The sequence below is a fragment of the Onychomys torridus genome, chromosome 8, assembly GCF_903995425.1.
Source record: "Onychomys torridus chromosome 8, mOncTor1.1, whole genome shotgun sequence".
NCBI classification, from domain to species: Eukaryota; Metazoa; Chordata; class Mammalia; order Rodentia; family Cricetidae; genus Onychomys; species Onychomys torridus.
Genome location: NC_050450.1, coordinates 91,496,955 through 91,515,172, shown reverse-complemented (window position 1 = coordinate 91,515,172; position 18,218 = coordinate 91,496,955). Strand labels below are relative to the sequence as shown.

Genomic DNA, 18,218 nt, shown 5'->3' with positions numbered 1-18,218 from the left:
TTCCTCAGTAGAGATCCCTATACACCATCTTCTGTACCTTGTTCAACGCTTTTCTTCCATCTTTGTCTCATCCACTTCTAATGACGGAGGAGATCATTGGTCAGGCATTGTTTAATTATTTAATTGTGGTCTGTTTTAACCTGTGACCAGGTCCAGGCATTTATATAGTATAGAAGTCACTGGAGAAATTACAAAACAGTAGTGAGTTTTTCCTGCCTTTTGGAAACTGGGACTATTTCATAAATCTTAGGTGTTAAGAATCTTACAAATTTCCAGGCAGTCGTGGTGCACGCTTCTAATCCCAGCACTTGGGAGGCAGAGCCAGGAGGATCTCTGTGAGTTCGAAGCCAGCCTGGGATACAGAGTGAGTTCCAGGAAAGGCACAAAGCTACACAGAGAAAACCTGTCTCAAAAAACAAACAAACAAAACAAAACAAAAGAATCTTACACATTAAGCCCATCATTGAATAAGTGAAGTCATACTTAGAACAGTGTTTAAGTATTCTTTTAGCTTTGGTGAATACAGGTAGTTCCTACCTTGTTCCCCCTGACACACACCTTTTATAAATATAGAAAAGAGAATGATGTTTTTAAAAGCACTTTAAGAGAAATTTTTATTTCATTTTCTCTTCATGAAGGAAGATGATTGCCAGCAACAACTGTGGTAAGCTTATCTTAGGTAACAGCTCTGTGCTTCCTGCTTGTCCAGAAAAGCCCCAATGTGACTCATCACATGGCCAGTCTTCCTGGCAGTACTGGGCATGTCGCTTTCTAACAGGCAGTTAGTTTTAGATCTTCATAGAGCAATTTCATTTTTAAATCATTTATTCACTCATTCAGTCATTCAGCTGACACACTATCAATCCTCTACTAGATAGTATGGACTGTGCTTGATTTTGGGATAAGAAAAGAACAAAATATTGACCTATCAGGGGTTAATAAGGATTTGTGATGGAACGAAGATGCATAAACAGAACCACAGGTTACTAATAATGCTTTGACTTATTTTGTATTGTTCAAAGTTTAGGAATATATATGTGGTAGTTTGAATGTAATTGGCCTTCATAATCTCATAGGGAGTGGCACTCTTAGGAAGTGTGATCTTGTTGCAGTGAGTATGGCTTTGTTGGAAGAAGTGTATCATTGTTGGGGCAGGCTTTGAGGTTTCCTATGCTCAGGGTACTGCCCAGTGTCTCAGTTGACTTCCTGTTGCCTGCAAGCCAAGATGTAGTCACCACCATGTCTCCCTGCCTGCTGCCATGCTCCCCGTCATGATGACTATAGACTGAACCTCTGAAACTGTAAGGGAGCCACCCCAGCCACCTTTATAAGACTTGCTGGAGTCATGGTGTCTCTTCACAGCAATAGAACACTGACTAAGACAATATAACACTTTCAAAATTGGAGTAGACATCTTGAACTAGTGGTGTCTACTGTACTGTAAGACTGGGAATTTGTTTAATTGATAGAGTGAGTGCATGCCTAGCATGAAGCACTGGGTTCTATTTCTAGCACCACATTAAAAAAAATGAAAGGTGGACATAATGGTACACACCTCTAATCTGAGCACTCAAGAGTTGGAGAGAGGAGGGTCAGAAGTTCAACATTGTCCTCGGACTAAGGAGAGAATCCAGTTACATGAGACCTTGTCTCAAAAAAAAAAAAAAAAAAAAAAAAAGGAAAGAAAGATTCACAGTGACTAATATTTATAGAGTTAATATGAGGAATAATTTGTATTCTCACAGAAGTGTATTAATTCAGATGAGCCTCTCATAGTTTTTGTTGCTTGTAAAATTTATAGAGATAGGTGTATTTCTTCCTTTTGATGGATTGGTAATTTGGAGAGGTGTTGGTGGCAGCTTCATTTCATCTGCATTTTGGATCATATTCTGAAGTAGGACCTACAAAGTGTAAAGACTTAAGCATTTCTTTGCTCACTCACAATCCTATGCTTTCAATGCAGGACTTCCTTTATCATGACTGTCACCAACAGAGGGAAGTTAGTAAATCCTGCACCCTGGAAATGATGCAGGAAGTACTTAAAAAAGTAGCATTTATTTAGGGTTCTCTGTACATACAGTTAAAATGTTCTTCACATCCTCTCTGTAAAGTGAGCATTGCATTTCAAGTATATCCAAAATGAAATCTTTGGCAGGTTATGATATTTTAAGTCTGTTATGACTAGGTTTGCCTTGGCACCAGACATAAGGCAGTTTGAAATCAGGCCCTTGTAATGGCTCACAATACCAAGAGCTGGCAAATTACTGCTTTGCTTTCCATTGAAGGCCAAACAAGGTCATGAAGGAAAACTTTGTAGACTTTGACCAACCATACTCTCAACATTCTAATCCTAGACTTTAGATAAAAGGATTGAACTGGATTATGTGGAGGACATGTGAGAGGACCACTACTGTTGAAAGTAAATAGATATATTACATGAATTGGCTCACCATCTACAATTAATCACCTTAATCACTTTGATAGTCCATAAATTTCTCCACTGTTTGTGTAGTATGTAATAAAAATGCCAATATCTGGTCATTCCTTTGCAAATCTTAATTGATTTTGAAGCTGCAGGGTACTTCACTGTTAGCTGGGATTCTTGTTTATTTTTTAACTCTTTTCATTAAAACTCTAGGTGTTCTGTGGATGTAGCTCAATGGTAGAGAGCTTGCCTAACATGTGGGAGGCCCTGGCTTTTAGTGTCAGCACCCACACACACTTCTAGAATGGACTTTAGTTCAAATCCCTAACAGCTTCATGAGCTTCAGTTCTTTTGTTTGGTTCTGCTTGCTGCAGAGGTGGTGCTAATGTCCCATGAAAACAGAAACCCCTGAGTTGTTGGCACTGCCAAAGAGGCTGTGTATAAGCTGGAAGAAGCTCTGTTCTCAGTATGGGAAAGGATGCATTATTAATTTATTTCTCAAATTCCCTTTTCAGTGGCAAGTTATTGTTAAGCATATACTTGACAGAACGTCTACGTTTAGTCGAGGAGCTGACCTACCTTCCTGCAAGCTTTGGAGGAAGGAGGAAATCACGTTTCTCTAGTTCCTGATTAAGGACTTGTTTTTATGCTAAAGTAGTTGCCTAATCTGAATATTTTAGAATCTTCAGTTACCTTGGCAAATCATTATCTAAATATTTCCATAATCTCCTGTGTGAATTAGTTTTTTTTGTTTTTTTCTCCTTTTTGGTTGTTTGAGACAGGGTGTCACTCTGTGGCCCTGGCTGTCCTGGAACTCACTTTGTAGACGCAGAGATCCACCTGCTTCTGCCTACCAAGTGCTGAGTGGTGTGAGCCACCACTGCGCCAAACATTTACTTCTCTGACTGCTTGTGGAGTGGTTTAAGCAGTGACTAAATCAAATGTAGAAAAGTATTCCAGCTGAGTCTGAGGGGGTTTGTTTTGTTTTGTTTTTTATTTTCTTTTTCCCTAAAGTCCATGGTTTTAGGGCTAGGGTGTCTAAGTCAGAAGCAAGGGTGGTAGTAATGGAGCGGAATAGACTTAACCATCATCAGTTCCACCCACACATTCTTCAGTATGTGATTTAAGCCTTGATCCGCAGGAGGCAAGAGTCCACAGGAAATACAGCCTCCATCTGCCGATTTGAAACCTGTGAGTGTGTGGAATTCAGGCCACATTCCTGGCTTAGATCCCTAAACTGGTACCAGGAACTTCTGGACTAGATTGAGGTGGTGACAATGAGTCATACCAGATTGCGCCTAGACTAGAGCTGGGTAGCCAGACCCTGTGTTGTGTCTGCCTCTCCTCACTTAGGGTAAATGGTCTAAGAATTATGGGTGTACTTTTGTTTTTTAAACATAGAACGAATATTATTAGAAGCATCTCAAATCCGTCTGTCTGGTTGGACCTAGGACAGTCAGCATTCTGTGTAATAATGACTCGGGCTGCCCTTGTGCCGCTGTCAGACATTAAGATTTTCTTATTATTTAAGACACCTATTTTAAGATAGCTATTCCCATTATCTTAACTTTTGAGTTTAGAAATAAGTTTTCTTGGACTGTGAAACAAAATTACTCACAATTATATACAGAAGGTTATATATTAAGAATGTGGTAAACAGAAAAATAAAAGCAAGTCTAAGAAGGACTTCAGAGGTGGAATGATTAAAGAGAGAACAGAGAGAGGTTCTAGCCATTTCCTACATTGAGTATATATTACACCAAGAGAAAAGCAGTGGTGCAGATGCAGGCATAGGTAAGGTGCAGCTGCTGGTGAGTTCGTACAGGAAGCTCACCTTTGTATTTAAGTAAACACCCTGTTTGTTTTCTTGAAGAGACCATTTAAGTTTTCAACAGGTTGCAGGTTTAAACAACTGTGGTGTGTGTGTGTGTGTGTGTGTGTGTGTGTGTGATGTCCTTGAGGCTGTAGGACTCAGGATATTTTAGTGAATCACTTTCTGAGGTCTTTCAGTCTGGGTGGAGCAAACCTCTGTGCACATTGAGGTGTCAGCAGACATCAGAAGATGTTTGTGTCCTGACAAAGAAATATCTGAGTAAAGTCTAATGGTCAATCTCTTCATAAAGAATGTGTCACTCCATGTTTGTAGATTAAGGAAAGGCAGTGGGTAGTATAACCTCCTAGGTTAGCACTGAGACAGAACAGAGAGGGCATTGGGACTGTTACAGATTGTGGATGTCAGTCCACCTTCCCCCCACAAAGGTGCAAGTAACTAGAGTAGTTAGTAATTCTCTTCTCAGATAACAAGAACCATAAAGTCCCTTAATAATTTTTATTCATCTGTGTAAGACAACAGAATCTCATTGAGTCTGTTAGCTATATCCTTTCTGAGTGGCCTATCCCTCTGTTTCTGTATAAGATGGCCATATGCTTAATTTTGGAACATAGGTACAAGGCTGTGTAGCTCAGAGCATTACTGTAAGCTGTTACAATTTATAAGCATTCTACTTACCCATATGTATCAGTATGCAGTATGACAAAATGTTTTTAAATTTGTAAAGAAAGTGTAACAATCAAGTGAGAGAATATAAAAGACTATAGATATAAAATGCAGTTTGGTAAAGAAGGTTAAAGAGAAAGAATGCTTTCAGATGAGAAGGATCGTAGGTGGTAGTTTTGTCCTAAAGTAAGCAGTGTTCCAAAATGTACATCAAAATTGAGGACAAACAGAAAGGTTAAGCACATTACAGAAGGTCTAAGTTAAAAAGGTCTGTGAGAGGTAAAACTTGAAGAAACGTGGTATTGTATTATTAAGTTTACAATTATGGCCTGCAGATAACTTAGTGGATAAAGGTACTTGCCACCTCACAATGCAAGCCTGGTGACCAGAGTTCTAACCCTGGAAGCCTCTTAAAGGTGAAAGGAGAGAACCAACTCCATATGCTGTCCTTTGACTTCTGCATGCAAGTTGAGGCATGTGCCACCATACAATAATAATAAAAATGTCTGACTTTATTATAATTAAAGATTATTTTTAAAGTCCTAACAACAGACATCATTTGATGCTTATTTCATGGATCAGTCTACTCTGGACATTAGGGAAAAAAGCTACAGAAGCAAGAAACAGGGTACAAATACTCTAAGATAACTTTTAAATTTGGCTTTTGGAGTTTTCTACAACAAAGTTGAAAGAGAATCTAAAAGGGAGAATGGTCACAGACAAGAAAGCAAGCAGAATCCAACCGGGACCCTGCCTAGTAATGGTTTTGTAACAAAGGTCAGCTGTCATAAATAAAGGGCGGGGCAGGGTAGGCCTGGTTGCCAAGGTTCCCTGAGCTCAGGGGCTTTCATTCAGTTTCCCACCAGTGTGGGGCAGCACTGTGGATTGAGTCCCTACTGCATGTCATGTCTCTACTGCAGTTTGGCGCACGAAGGCTTCTCTTCACGTGGCAACTTTTGTGGCTGCTGGCCCTGGCTGTTCCCATTCCAGAGTTCACTGGAAACCCAGTCCAGTTGACTTCAGAGCCCTCGGTGCCAACCAAGCTCTGGTCTTGGCACCCCTCTGATCATCCACCTAAATCCCCACATACTCGAGTACCCAAGACAGACACAGGGGGCACTGAGTATTTGGGGTCCTCTGCTTCCACAGAAGTGTTGGCCCCACTTGAGGAGTTGACTGACAGTTTACTTCCATTCCAGGATCCCAGTACTTCTCGGGAGCCGAACTCAGAGCCTGAGGAGCTTGCTGTTTCACATCAGGATCTGACCAACAAGCTGATACCACCTGGGAAGCAGCCAAAGAACATTTTAATGCTAAAGGGGGATCAAATTCAGGCTCCCATTGTGCCTTCACAGTTCAGAAGTACTCCCAGTCTAGCTGAGGCTACAGATCATCAGTTGTATGAAGGAATTGTTCCACCATTAGACAGCCGGAGTTCAAAAGCAACAAAGTTCACGGTTTCACCCAAGGAGTTGAAGAAAGCTCTAGCTCAGCATAAGAAACTTGCTAAAGTGATTGTTGGAAAACCTCAAAAAATCATGGATGATTATTATGAAGATCTGAATATGAATGAAACTTATTCTTATAGCCTTCCTCTGCAATCCCAGGAGAGTGCAGATGAAGCTCCAGAGCTTTTAGAACAGGTTGAACCTGACCAATTGGAGACACAAGATCGAAATCCCGAGAATCCCCTTCAGGGTGCTCCAGATTATTTCCCACAGCCCCCTGAGGAAGATGAGCCTTTAATCCCAGCTCACCGTCCTCTTCCTTCTGAGGAACGACCGGTGCATCCTGAAATAAATGGTCCACCTCCAAATAGAAATGAAGCTCATCACTCAAACTTGCAAAATGTCACAGTGAACCCTGTTGATCTTGAGACAGTGACTTCAGAAGCAGATATGGAGGCACAAGCTACTCTGAGCCAGCCACAGACCCTAGGGCAGTTTCCAGAGAGTCCTGAGTTGTTGGAACCTTCATCAACCCAACAAGAGGCCCCCGATGAAATTTTAGAGCTTGAAGACCTTGAAAATTCTGGTAGCCAGCTAGAAACTCTGGCTCTGTCTACAAAGCTCCCTGAAGAAATCAGTCTAGTTGAGCAAGAGGCTACAGTTCCAGTTCCAGAATCCTCTATGCAGAGTGTAGTTGAAACTCCACTAACCACAATTCCACATCCCAGTCAGGATCAAGTTCTCCATTATACATTGCCCAAGATTACAGTCAAACCTGTAGATGTGGCAGTTACAATAACTTCTGAACCTGAAAAGGAGATTGAGTCATCTCCATATGAGGAAGAGACTCCAACCCAGACTCCAGGTCCTCTTGTTGGAGCTGAACCTTTTCCCAGCCAGCAGCAGCAGCAGCAAGCTGAACCTTCTGGGTATCCTGAGGAGGTTGAATCTTCTGGAATTGATTTGGAATCTCCAGTTCAGCCTCAAGAGAATGCAGAGGAGGTGGGGCCCTTACCAACCCAGCAGGAAGATCTGTCTCAACATCTGGGCCCTGTTTTGGAGGATGAATCTTCTCCCAGTGAACTAGAGCAGCCAGTTCAACTTTCTGAGTCTCGTGAGGAGGTAGGATCAGTTTCTGGAAACCAGCCTGAAGCCTCAGTTCAGCCTGCAGAGGTCCCTATTGAGAGTGGAGTTGAAACTTCACCATTTCACCAAGTCCAGCCAGATCAGAGTGAAGAGCACCATTATCACTTGCCACATGTTACAGTTAGACCTGTGGATGTGGCCCTCACCATAACTTCAGAGCCTACCAAGGAGACTGAATCTTCTCTTGCCCAGCAGGATTCTCCAGTGCATCCTTTGGAGTATGCTGATGAGATGGAACCCTTTCTGAATGAGGAGGAACCTCCAGCTCAGGCTTCTGAGCCTCCTGAGGAGAGTCAATTTCAAAGCCAGCTGGAAGTACCAGCTCCAGCCTTAGAGTATGCTGAAGAGTTTAAACCTTCTGCAACTGATCAGGAACAAGCAACTCAGTTTCCAGAGCATCATGAAGTGACAGTTTTGCCCCCAGGTCACTATCAAGCTCAGCATTCTAGCTTGTCAAATGTGACTGGTCAACCTCCAGATCTGGAGATTACCATAACAGAAAAACCCGTAGCTGAGATGGGAACTTCTCCTGTGTACCATGAGGCTACAGCATCTCCTGAAGAGGTTGAAATGCCAAATCAACAGGATATTCTGTCTCAGTCCCCAGAACCTATTTTGTATCATAAACCTCTAAGCCAGCAAGAAGACACAGATGGAATCTCACAGATCTCTGAGGAAGGACAACCCTTTTCAGACCAGCAGGAGGCTCCAGAACAGATTATAGAGCAGCCTAATGAAGAGGTAGCCCAACCTCCAGATTACCATGAGGTAACAGGTCCATCCATGGGTCATGGTCAAGTTCATCCTCCAGCATCACACAATGCCCCAACTCAGTATCCAACCAACCCAACAGAGGAGCAGAATTCTCAAGTTGGTCAAGAGGTCCCAACCCAGCCTGAAGAATTTCCTGAGGAACCTTCTCCAAGTCAGCAGGTTAGCTCAGCTTGGCCTTCAATGACAGATATGTATTTTTCACCTGCAGATCTAGAGGCAATGTTCAGAACTGAACATCCAAAATCATATAAAACCATTAAACATGTGGACCCAGCACTTACCAAAACTCGAAAGCCCTCTCTGGAGGTTGGATCAGTTCCATTTCCGCAGGAGGACCTACTTGAGCCCATAGATTCCACTGAGCAAGATAAATTTTCACAAATCCAGACTAGTGCCCTTTCAAAGCCTCCATATGTCTTTGAAACTGAATCTCCAGCCTTCCAAGAGGCCATAGCTCAGACAACATACCATTCTAAAGAGGTGCACCTTTCTTCAGCTCAGCAGGAAGCCTCAGAACTGCCTCTGGGTCACAGTATGGGAATAAGACCTTCTGTACATCAGCAAATGGCCACAGACCTCCATGAGAATCACACTCCCAAACCACTGAAAAATACTGTAACTCACATTCCAACACACAAGACGATAGTTCCAAGGCCAGATAAGGATCCAGTAGAGTCTACATCATCACCTAATGGGCCATTTCACACTTTGGACCTAGAAGTTACTGCAACTTCAGAAATTATTCCAGAGGCTGAGCATTTACTGAAGAGAACTCTAAATCCACAGACTAATTTTCAAGGGAAAATTTCACACCCAACTAAAACCACAGTTCAATCTTTGGATCTGGAACTTGCCATAAATCTACAACCTACTAGTAAGAAGAAACTTTGTCATACTACTCAGAAGACCACAAATCAGATGATGGGACCACATAAAGAGGTTGTAGCTCAAGGTCCAGAATATAATGAAATGACAATTCCAACACCAACTGAGAATCAAGCTGAGTATCTAGTATCACCCACTGCCTCATTTCAGTCCTTAGACCTAGAACTCACCATAAGTTCAGAGCCTACCAGAAAGCCTCACCATCCTACAACACCCCCTAAAACAGAGCATTCTCTGGTGATACATCCAGAACATGTTCACATTCAACATCCAAACCCAACTAAAGCTACAATTCAAACTTTGGATCTGGAACTTGCCATAACTCCTCAACCTATTGTTGAGGGAGGATTTTCTCTTAGTATGAAAGAGAACATAACTCAGATTACAGAGCCACCTGAAGAAGCTATAACTACAGCACCAGAATATCAAGAGATGACAGTTCCAACACCAGGTCAGGCTCAAGCTGAGTCTCTAGTTTCACCCAATGCCACATTTCAGCCCTTGGACCTGGAACTCACCATAACTTCAGAGCCTACCAGAGAGCCTCACCATCCTACAACTCCAAAGCAGACAATAAGAGTTCATCCTCCAAAGCACCCTCTTGTGAAACATCCACAACAAGTTCACGCTCTGCATCCAAACCCAAATAAAGCTGCAGTTCAAACTTTGGATCAGGAACTTAACTTAGCTCCACAACTTATTGCTGAGGGAGAACTTTCTCAAATTGTGCAAGGGCCTGCAACTCAGATTACAGAACCACCTGAAGAGGCTGTAGCTCCAGCCTCAGTGTATCAGGAGGTGACAGTTCCAACACCAGGTCAGGATCAAGCTACGTCTCCAGTTTCACCCAATACCACACTTCAGCCCTTGGACGTGCTACTCAACATGATTTCAGAGTCTCTTAAAGATGTTTACCATCCTTTAACTCCAGACAAGGATACACTAATTCAACTTCCAGAGCATGCACTGGTGATACATGAACACAGACACACTCGGCACCCAAACACAGCTAAAGTCACAGTTCAACCTTTGGATATGGAACTTACCAAAACTCCACAACCTACTCTTGAGGGAGAACTTTCTCACACTATGCCAGAGAGCGCAGTTTATCTTACAGAACCACCTGGAGAGATTGTAGCTCCAGCCCCTTTGTATCAGGAGGCGGCAGTTCCAACACCAGGTCACGATCAAGCTACGTCTCCAGTTTCACCCAATACCACACTTCAGCCCTTGGACGTGCTACTCAACATGATTTCAGAGTCTCTTAAAGATGCTTACCATCCTTTAACTCCAGACGAGGATACACTAATTCAACTTCCAGAGCATGCACTGGTGATACATGAACACAGACACACTCGGCACCCAAACACAGCTAAAGTCACAGTTCAACCTTTGGATATGGAACTTACCAAAACTCCACAACCTACTCTTGAGGGAGAACTTTCTCACACTATGCCAGAGAGCACAGTTTATCTTACAGAACCACCTGGAGAGATTGTAGCTCCAGCCCCTTTGTATCAGGAGGCGGCAGTTCCAACACCAGGTCACGATCAAGCTACGTCTCCAGTTTCACCCAATACCACACTTCAGCCCTTGGACGTGCTACTCAACATGATTTCAGAGTCTCTTAAAGATGTTTACCATCCTTTAACTCCAGACGAGGATACACTAATTCAACTTCCAGAGCATGCACTGGTGATACATGAACACAGACACACTCGGCACCCAAACACAGCTAAAGTCACAGTTCAACCTTTGGATATAGAACTTACCAAAACTCCACAACCTACTCTTGAGGGAGAACTTTCTCACACTATGCCAGAGAGCACAGTTTATCTTACAGAACCACCTGGAGAGATTGTAGCTCCAGCCCCTTTATATCAGGAGGCGGCAGTTCCACCACCAGGTCAGGATCAAGCTGAGTCTGCAACAGCACCTGTTGTCTCATTTCAGCCCTTGGACCTGGAACTCACCATAACTTCAGAGCCTACCAGAGAGCCTCACCATCCTACAACTCCAAAGCAGACAGTAATAGTTCATCCTCCAAAGCACCCTCTTGTGAAACATCCACAACAAGTTCACGCTCTGCATCCAAACCCAAATAAAGCTGCAGTTCAAACTTTGGATCAGGAACTTAACTTAGCTCCACAACTTATTGCTGAGGGAGAACTTTCTCAAATTGTGCAAGGGACCACAACTCAGATTACAGAACCACCTGAAGAGGTTGTAGCTCCAGCCTCAGTGTATCAGGAGGTGACAGTTCCAACACCAGGTCAGGATCAAGCTACGTCTCCAGTTTCACCCAATACCACACTTCAGCCCTTGGACGTGCTACTCAACATGATTTCAGAGTCTCTTAAAGATGTTTACCATCCTTTAACTCCAGACGAGGATACACTAATTCAACTTCCAGAGCATGCACTGGTGATACATGAACACAGACACACTCGGCACCCAAACACAGCTAAAGTCACAGTTCAACCTTTGGATATGGAACTTACCAAAACTCCACAACCTACTCTTGAGGGAGAACTTTCTCACACTATGCCAGAGAGCGCAGTTTATCTTACAGAACCACCTGGAGAGATTGTAGCTCCAGCCCCTTTGTATCAGGAGGCGGCAGTTCCAACACCAGGTCACGATCAAGCTACGTCTCCAGTTTCACCCAATACCACACTTCAGCCCTTGGACGTGCTACTCAACATGATTTCAGAGTCTCTTAAAGATGTTTACCATCCTTTAACTCCAGACGAGGATACACTAATTCAACTTCCAGAGCATGCACTGGTGATACATGAACACAGACACACTCGGCACCCAAACACAGCTAAAGTCACAGTTCAACCTTTGGATATGGAACTTACCAAAACTCCACAACCTACTCTTGAGGGAGAACTTTCTCACACTATGCCAGAGAGCACAGTTTATCTTACAGAACCACCTGGAGAGATTGTAGCTCCAGCCCCTTTATATCATGAGGCGGCAGTTCCAACACCAGGTCAGGATCAAGCTGAGTCTGCAACAGCACCTGTTGTCTCATTTCAGCCCTTGGACCTGGAACTCACCATAACTTCAGAGCCTACCAGAGAGCCTCACCATCCTACAACTCCAAAGCAGACAGTAATAGTTCATCCTCTAAAGCGCCCTCTTGTGAAACATTCAGAACATGTTCATGTTCAGCACCAGAAGCCAACTCAAGTCACAGTTCGACCTCTAGATCTGGAACTTGCTGTCTCCCATCAAAGTACTGCTGAGGAAAAGCTTTCTCAAACTGTGCAGAAGAGCACAGCTCATCTTACAAAACCACCTAAAGAAGTAGTAGCTCCAGAGCCACTATATCAGGAGGTGACAGTTCCAGCACCAGGTCAGGCTCAAGCTGAAGGTTCAACATCTCTTGTATCATTTCAGCCTTTGGATCTGGGACCCACCATAAATTCAAAGCCTACAAGAGAGGCTCACCATCCTACAACTCCAAAGCACCCTCTGGTGATATATCCAGAACATGTTCACACTCAGCATCCAAACCCAGCTGAATTCACAGTGAAATCTTTGGATCTGGAACTTACCATAGCTCCACAGCTTACCTGTGAGGGAGAACTTTCTCAAAGCATGCAAGAGAGGGTAACTCGGGTTACAGAACCTCCTAGACAGGTGGTTGTGGCTGAGTATTCAGTTTCCCCCAGTGTCACATTTCAGCACACAGACTTGGAACTCATAACTTCAGAGCCTACTAGAGAGTCTCACCATCCTTCAACTCTAGAGGAGACTACAGTTCCTCCTCCAGAGTACCCTCTGGTGATATATTCAGAGCCTTTTCACAATCCACCTAAAGTTACTGTTCAGCCTTTGGATCTAAAACGTACTGTAACTCATCAACCTACTGATGAAGGAGAGCTTTCTCAAAGTATGCAAGAAGGCACAACTCAGATTACCAGACCACCTAAAGAGGGTATGGCTCTAGCTCCAGAATTTCAAGAGGTGACAGTTCCAATACCAATTCAGGGTCAAGCTGAGTATCCAACACCAGCCAGGATCTCATTTCAGTCTCTGGATCAGGAACTCACCCTATCTGCTCAGCCTCCTGCAGGGACTCACTATCCTCTAGCTCCGGAGCAGACTACAGTTCATCGTTCAGGCCACAATGTGCTGCTAAACCCAGAACTTGTCGCTCCTATTACAAGAACTCTAACTGAAGTCATAGTTGAACCTGATGATTATATCCCATCTACTGTAGGAAACATTACTGAAAATTTGCAGAGGACCACAGCTAAGGGTAGAAAACCACCTAAAAAGGTTGTAGCTCAAACTCTAGGATCAGCTCTAATTCAGGATCAAGCTGAGTATCTAAAACCACCATATCAGCCCTTAGACATGAAACCCACTGTAACTTCAGAGCCTACTAGAGAGGCTCATCATCCTGCAATTCTCAGTGAGACTATAGCTCATCTTCCAATGAATTCTCAAGTGACACTTCTAGAACAGGATCACATTCAGCATCCAAACTCAACTGAAATCCCGGTTCGTACTTTAGATTTGGAAGCTGCCATAACTCATCAACCTACTACTAAGGAAGGACTCTTTGAAACTGTGCAAAAGACCTTCTCTCAGCCTGCACAGCTACATGAGGGGCTTGGTACCAAAGCTCCAGTGTTTGATGATAGTAAAGATGCAATGCCAGGTCATCAGATTCAGCATACAGTGTCACACGAGGTCCCAGTTAAACATCTTGATGTAGAGCATGCTACAACTGAAGTATCTAAGATAGAGGCTGAACTTTCTGAAGCCCCAGAGAATATTCCTATTCCTCCTCCAAATAACCCTGAAGAGATACTCCCACTTCCTGACAAGATTCAGGTTCAGCCTCCAAACATAACTCAATATTTACACTCAGAATTTTCAGTTACTCGACAGCCTAATACAATGGTTAAACGTTCTGCCCGTATGAAGGACACCCCAGGTCAGACTTCAGAGATACCTATGGAGACTGTAGCTCAATCTCTAGAGCATTATGAGATAACACCTCTAACTTCAGTTCATGTTGAGATTCAGCATTCATATTCGTCAGTTATAGAGCCTGAGCATTCTGAAGTTCCAGAGTCTGTGCATCCTGAAGTCCCAGGGACTACATCTTACCTAGAGTCTGCACATTCTGAAGTCCCAGACACTATATTTTATCCAGAATCTTCACGTTCTGAAGTTGCAGAGACTACATCTTATGCAGAGTCTGCCCATTCTGAAGTCCCAAAGACTACAGCTGCTTCTACAGAGGCTGCAGATTGTAGAGGCTCAACAATTGCAGCTGTTTCTCCAGAATCTATACATTCTGAAGTCCCAACAACTACAGCTGCTTCTACAGAGGCTGCAGATGTTGGAGTCTCAACAATTGCAGCTGTTTCTCCAGAGGTTGCACATCTTAAAGTCCCAACAACTACAGCTGCTACTCCAAAGTTCCCTGAAATGACACCTTCACCTCCAGATCAGGCTGAGAAACAGTATCCAAGCCCAGCTGAAGTCACAGTTACATTTTTGAAAATGGAATTTACCGCAACTCCATATCCTGAAAATTCTAATACAGAACACGATTTAGCTATGGAACAAAATGCCTACTTGTACACCGACATCTGTGACTTCTGCGTGTGTGAAAATGAGACACTGTTGTGCATTCATCTCAGCCCAGTGCGGAGACTCCAGCAAGTGCCTGTGCCAAGGCCCGACACCTACAATGACACTTTTGCTATCTTGTAAGACTCTCCTTTATTCCTGTTTTACAGCATGCCTGACATAGCACCCTTTTCCTCAAAACCTTCCTGGGCTTTCCTTGTCACCCAAATTCCCATTGATTGACTTTCTGTTCTTACCTTCTCTTGTCAGCTTTTCCTCTTCCTCAGTTCCCTTCTTCCTCCAGTATCCCTTCTCCAGTCTTTTATTTATGATACCCCTTCTTCTTTTTCTGTATTCATTCTTATTTAGTCCCATTATATCATTGCTTAACCTTTGTTCTTCTGTTTCACTCCACCCTTTTAATAATTTATCTTATTAGTGAGGGTGCATTAGAGTAGATGCTGGAGCTGGACTCCTGGGCTTTGACCCAAACCCTGCAACCCTGGGTAAAGTATCTCGCTGTGAATTAACTTCCTCGCCTGTAAAATGAGGAATATGATGGCTACTGTTTCATAGAACTGTTGTGAGGTTTAGTTGACTACATGGAATACTTATCTTAGTTCTTAGCATACATGAATGTTAGCTTTTCAATCTCAGTTATGTCCAGAGCTCATTCTTGTTCTTAGTTTTCTATATTTTATATGTATTGTGTGCACTAGTCAGGGCTCAAAAGTATGGAAGCCATAGATGTGTGGCATTTTCTCTGGAACATGAAATAATAGATGGGGAAAGGGATAATATTACATTAAAACTTTACCTTTGGCTCAAAGAGTGTCTCATTTTAAAATAAAGTAAAAATAGGTATTACAGCATAGGCAAAGCCATAGCTCTAAGAATAAGGATCTAATAGACTGGTCCACCAGCAGAGATTGAATTAAAAAGCAATGAGAGATGTTATGAAATACTTGGAATATCAACTCTAGTGGTTTGAAAGTCAACAGTGCAATATGGAGAACCATTATAAATTTCTAAGAAACATTGAAAAAGTATTAAAACAGATAGGCAGAACCTTGCTATGTAATACAGGCTGGCCTTGAGTTCATGATCATCCTGCCTCAGCTTCTCAAATGATAAATATAGGCATGTGTCTTAACGCTCAGAATAGGATCATTTTAGCATCCTTGTGTAGGGTAATCCAGAGGGGAAGCTTAATTCTTGATAACCATATAGAAAGATGTACAAAATCCAGGAATAAAGTGAGCAAGAGCTGAGCCACTGTGGCTATTATGGGGGTGGGAATAAAATCCTGAATCCCCACAGAGTGAGAGAAGATAGGATTTAGTGACTGACAAAAGAGTTGAGGACTGATACTGGATGTGGTGGTGCATACCTTTAATCCCAGAACTCAGGAGGCAGAGGTAGGTAGATCTCTGTGAGTTTGAGGCCCCAGAGTGGTCTCCAGAGTGACTTCCACACCAGCCTGGGCTACAAGATTGGAGTGTGCCCACAATTTCTGTCCTGGGTGAAGATGAGAATGACAGATGGACTCAGCAGTCAGGACCGAGAGCAGCTTGAGGGTGGTGAGTTCAGTTTTCGGCATTTTCCTTCTTGATGAACATAAAATTAGACAGTTTAGGATTGAGTGGAGATGCCCACTATCAAATGAGTAGATTTCTTTCTTTCCTACCACAAGAAAAAGTATGTTTAAACTGAGCAAGAAGGTCTTCACTGAGAAATAAGAGCAGAGCTAAAGGTAAATGCTCAAAGTGAGACAGAGTTGAAACTAAACATAAATTAGGTGTTTAACATTAGTTTCTTTTAAGCATGTGCCACTCAGTGATATATTCCCATTTAAAAAATGTCTTGGAAGACTGGTGTGGTATCATATACCTATAATCCTAGTACTTGGGAACTAAAGAATGAGAGTCACAAGTTCAAAGCCAGCCTGGACTAGACTTAGTGAGATCCTGTCTCAGAATGACCAGAGGTCTAGGAATACAGCTCAGAGGTAGAATACTTGACTGGCACACAGAATGCCCTGAATTCCATTACTAGCTCTGCAAAAAAGGGTGAAGGATTGGGACACCTGGGGAAGTTACTCAGCTGTTTCTGGAGTTCAGATCCTCAGAATCCATGTCAATGACAGGTTGGTGTGACAGTCTACTTGTAATTATAGCCTTGAAAGTCAGAAACACATTCTCTAGAGCAGTCTGGCTAGCAAGTCTACCATACCAGTGAGCTCTAGGTTGGATTGAAAGATTTGGCCTCAGTCAAGCAGGAGAATGACGGAAGATGGCTCCTAACATCAGACTTGGGCCTTCACATGCACACATGCAACATGGAAGCAAAAGACACGGTATTTCTAGGGTAATCTAGAAAACTCATTCTGTGTAGCTTGGGGCTCTCCTCCTGTGCCCTACCAGCCAAAATGAACCCCGCTTGCGTTTTGGTTTCTTCACAGGAATTTCCAAGGAAATGATATTTCTTACATTGACAAAAATGTTTGGAAAGCATACCGTTGGGCCGAGAAACTGTGAGTAGTATATATTCTCTCTAAATGTTATAGAAAATATTGCCCTTTTTTGTCCAGATTTTGAAGTCAATATATCTGAGGAAAGACATTCCTCTGTTCATCCCACTGCATTTCTATAGAATAGATGGCTGGACATGGAATGTTTAGGTTAGAGATAGGGAAACTTAATGGCTCTAAATAAACAAATAAATTGGTACTAATTGAATGTCTCTGGTAAGTTGCATGAGGACTGGGATATGGTTCAGTGTTAGTACACTTGCCTAATGCATAAGGGCCTGAGTTGGAACCTTACCAGTGCATGCAAAAATTTTAATTTAAATGTTGTGGGTTTTCATTGAAAGACAAATTTGTTTTCCAGTACAGAAGTCATCTATGATGACACTTCTTTTGTGTGTGTGGTTTTTCAAGACAGGGTTTCTCTGTCTAGCTTTGGAGCCTGTCCTGGAACTTGCACTGTAAACCAGGCTAGCCTTGAACTCACAGAGATCTGCTTGCCTCTGCCTCTTGAGTGCTGGGACAAAAGGCGTACGCCACTACCGCCCGGCTATGATGATGTTTTTAATGGTTATAAATTAAGTAAGAGGGATAGTGAAACCTTCCTTATGCCACAATCCCTCAGATCTGGGGTCACTGCCACTCCAAACCTGGTGTGTATCCTTCCAGATATGTTTTCATAAGGAAATAGGAGAGCTGCTGCTTCCCTTACCACTTTCACATGATTGATGATGTTTGGTGACTTGATGGTCTCACTTCATGATATTTAAAGTTTCCTTCCCCTATTTCCAGTTCTGTATAATATTTCATATGGGGCTGAGTTAAACATCCTGTATACCTCAGACAAGTGTTTCTATAGGCTAGGTACTTAGAAATAGAACCTTTAGGATGGAGAACATTGCATATATGAAATTT

At 42.8% G+C, this 18,218-nt stretch overlaps 1 protein-coding gene across 8 annotated transcripts in view; it reads left to right on the top strand.

Moving 5' to 3' along the window:
- The window catches only part of LOC118589560 (titin-like), a 63,349-nt gene that overhangs the window by 935 nt on the left and 44,196 nt on the right, over nucleotides 1-18,218 (top strand). For 7 of the 8 annotated variants that reach the window (XM_036196959.1, XM_036196956.1, XM_036196960.1 and 4 more), the window contains exons 1-2: nucleotides 5,828-14,916; nucleotides 17,238-17,309. In XM_036196959.1, the coding sequence (XP_036052852.1) occupies nucleotides 5,828-14,916; nucleotides 17,238-17,309 (9,161 nt within the window). Of the gene's footprint in view, nucleotides 1-5,827; nucleotides 14,917-17,237; nucleotides 17,310-18,218 lie in introns of those variants that run through there. The other variant, XM_036196961.1, reaches the window with a different exon arrangement.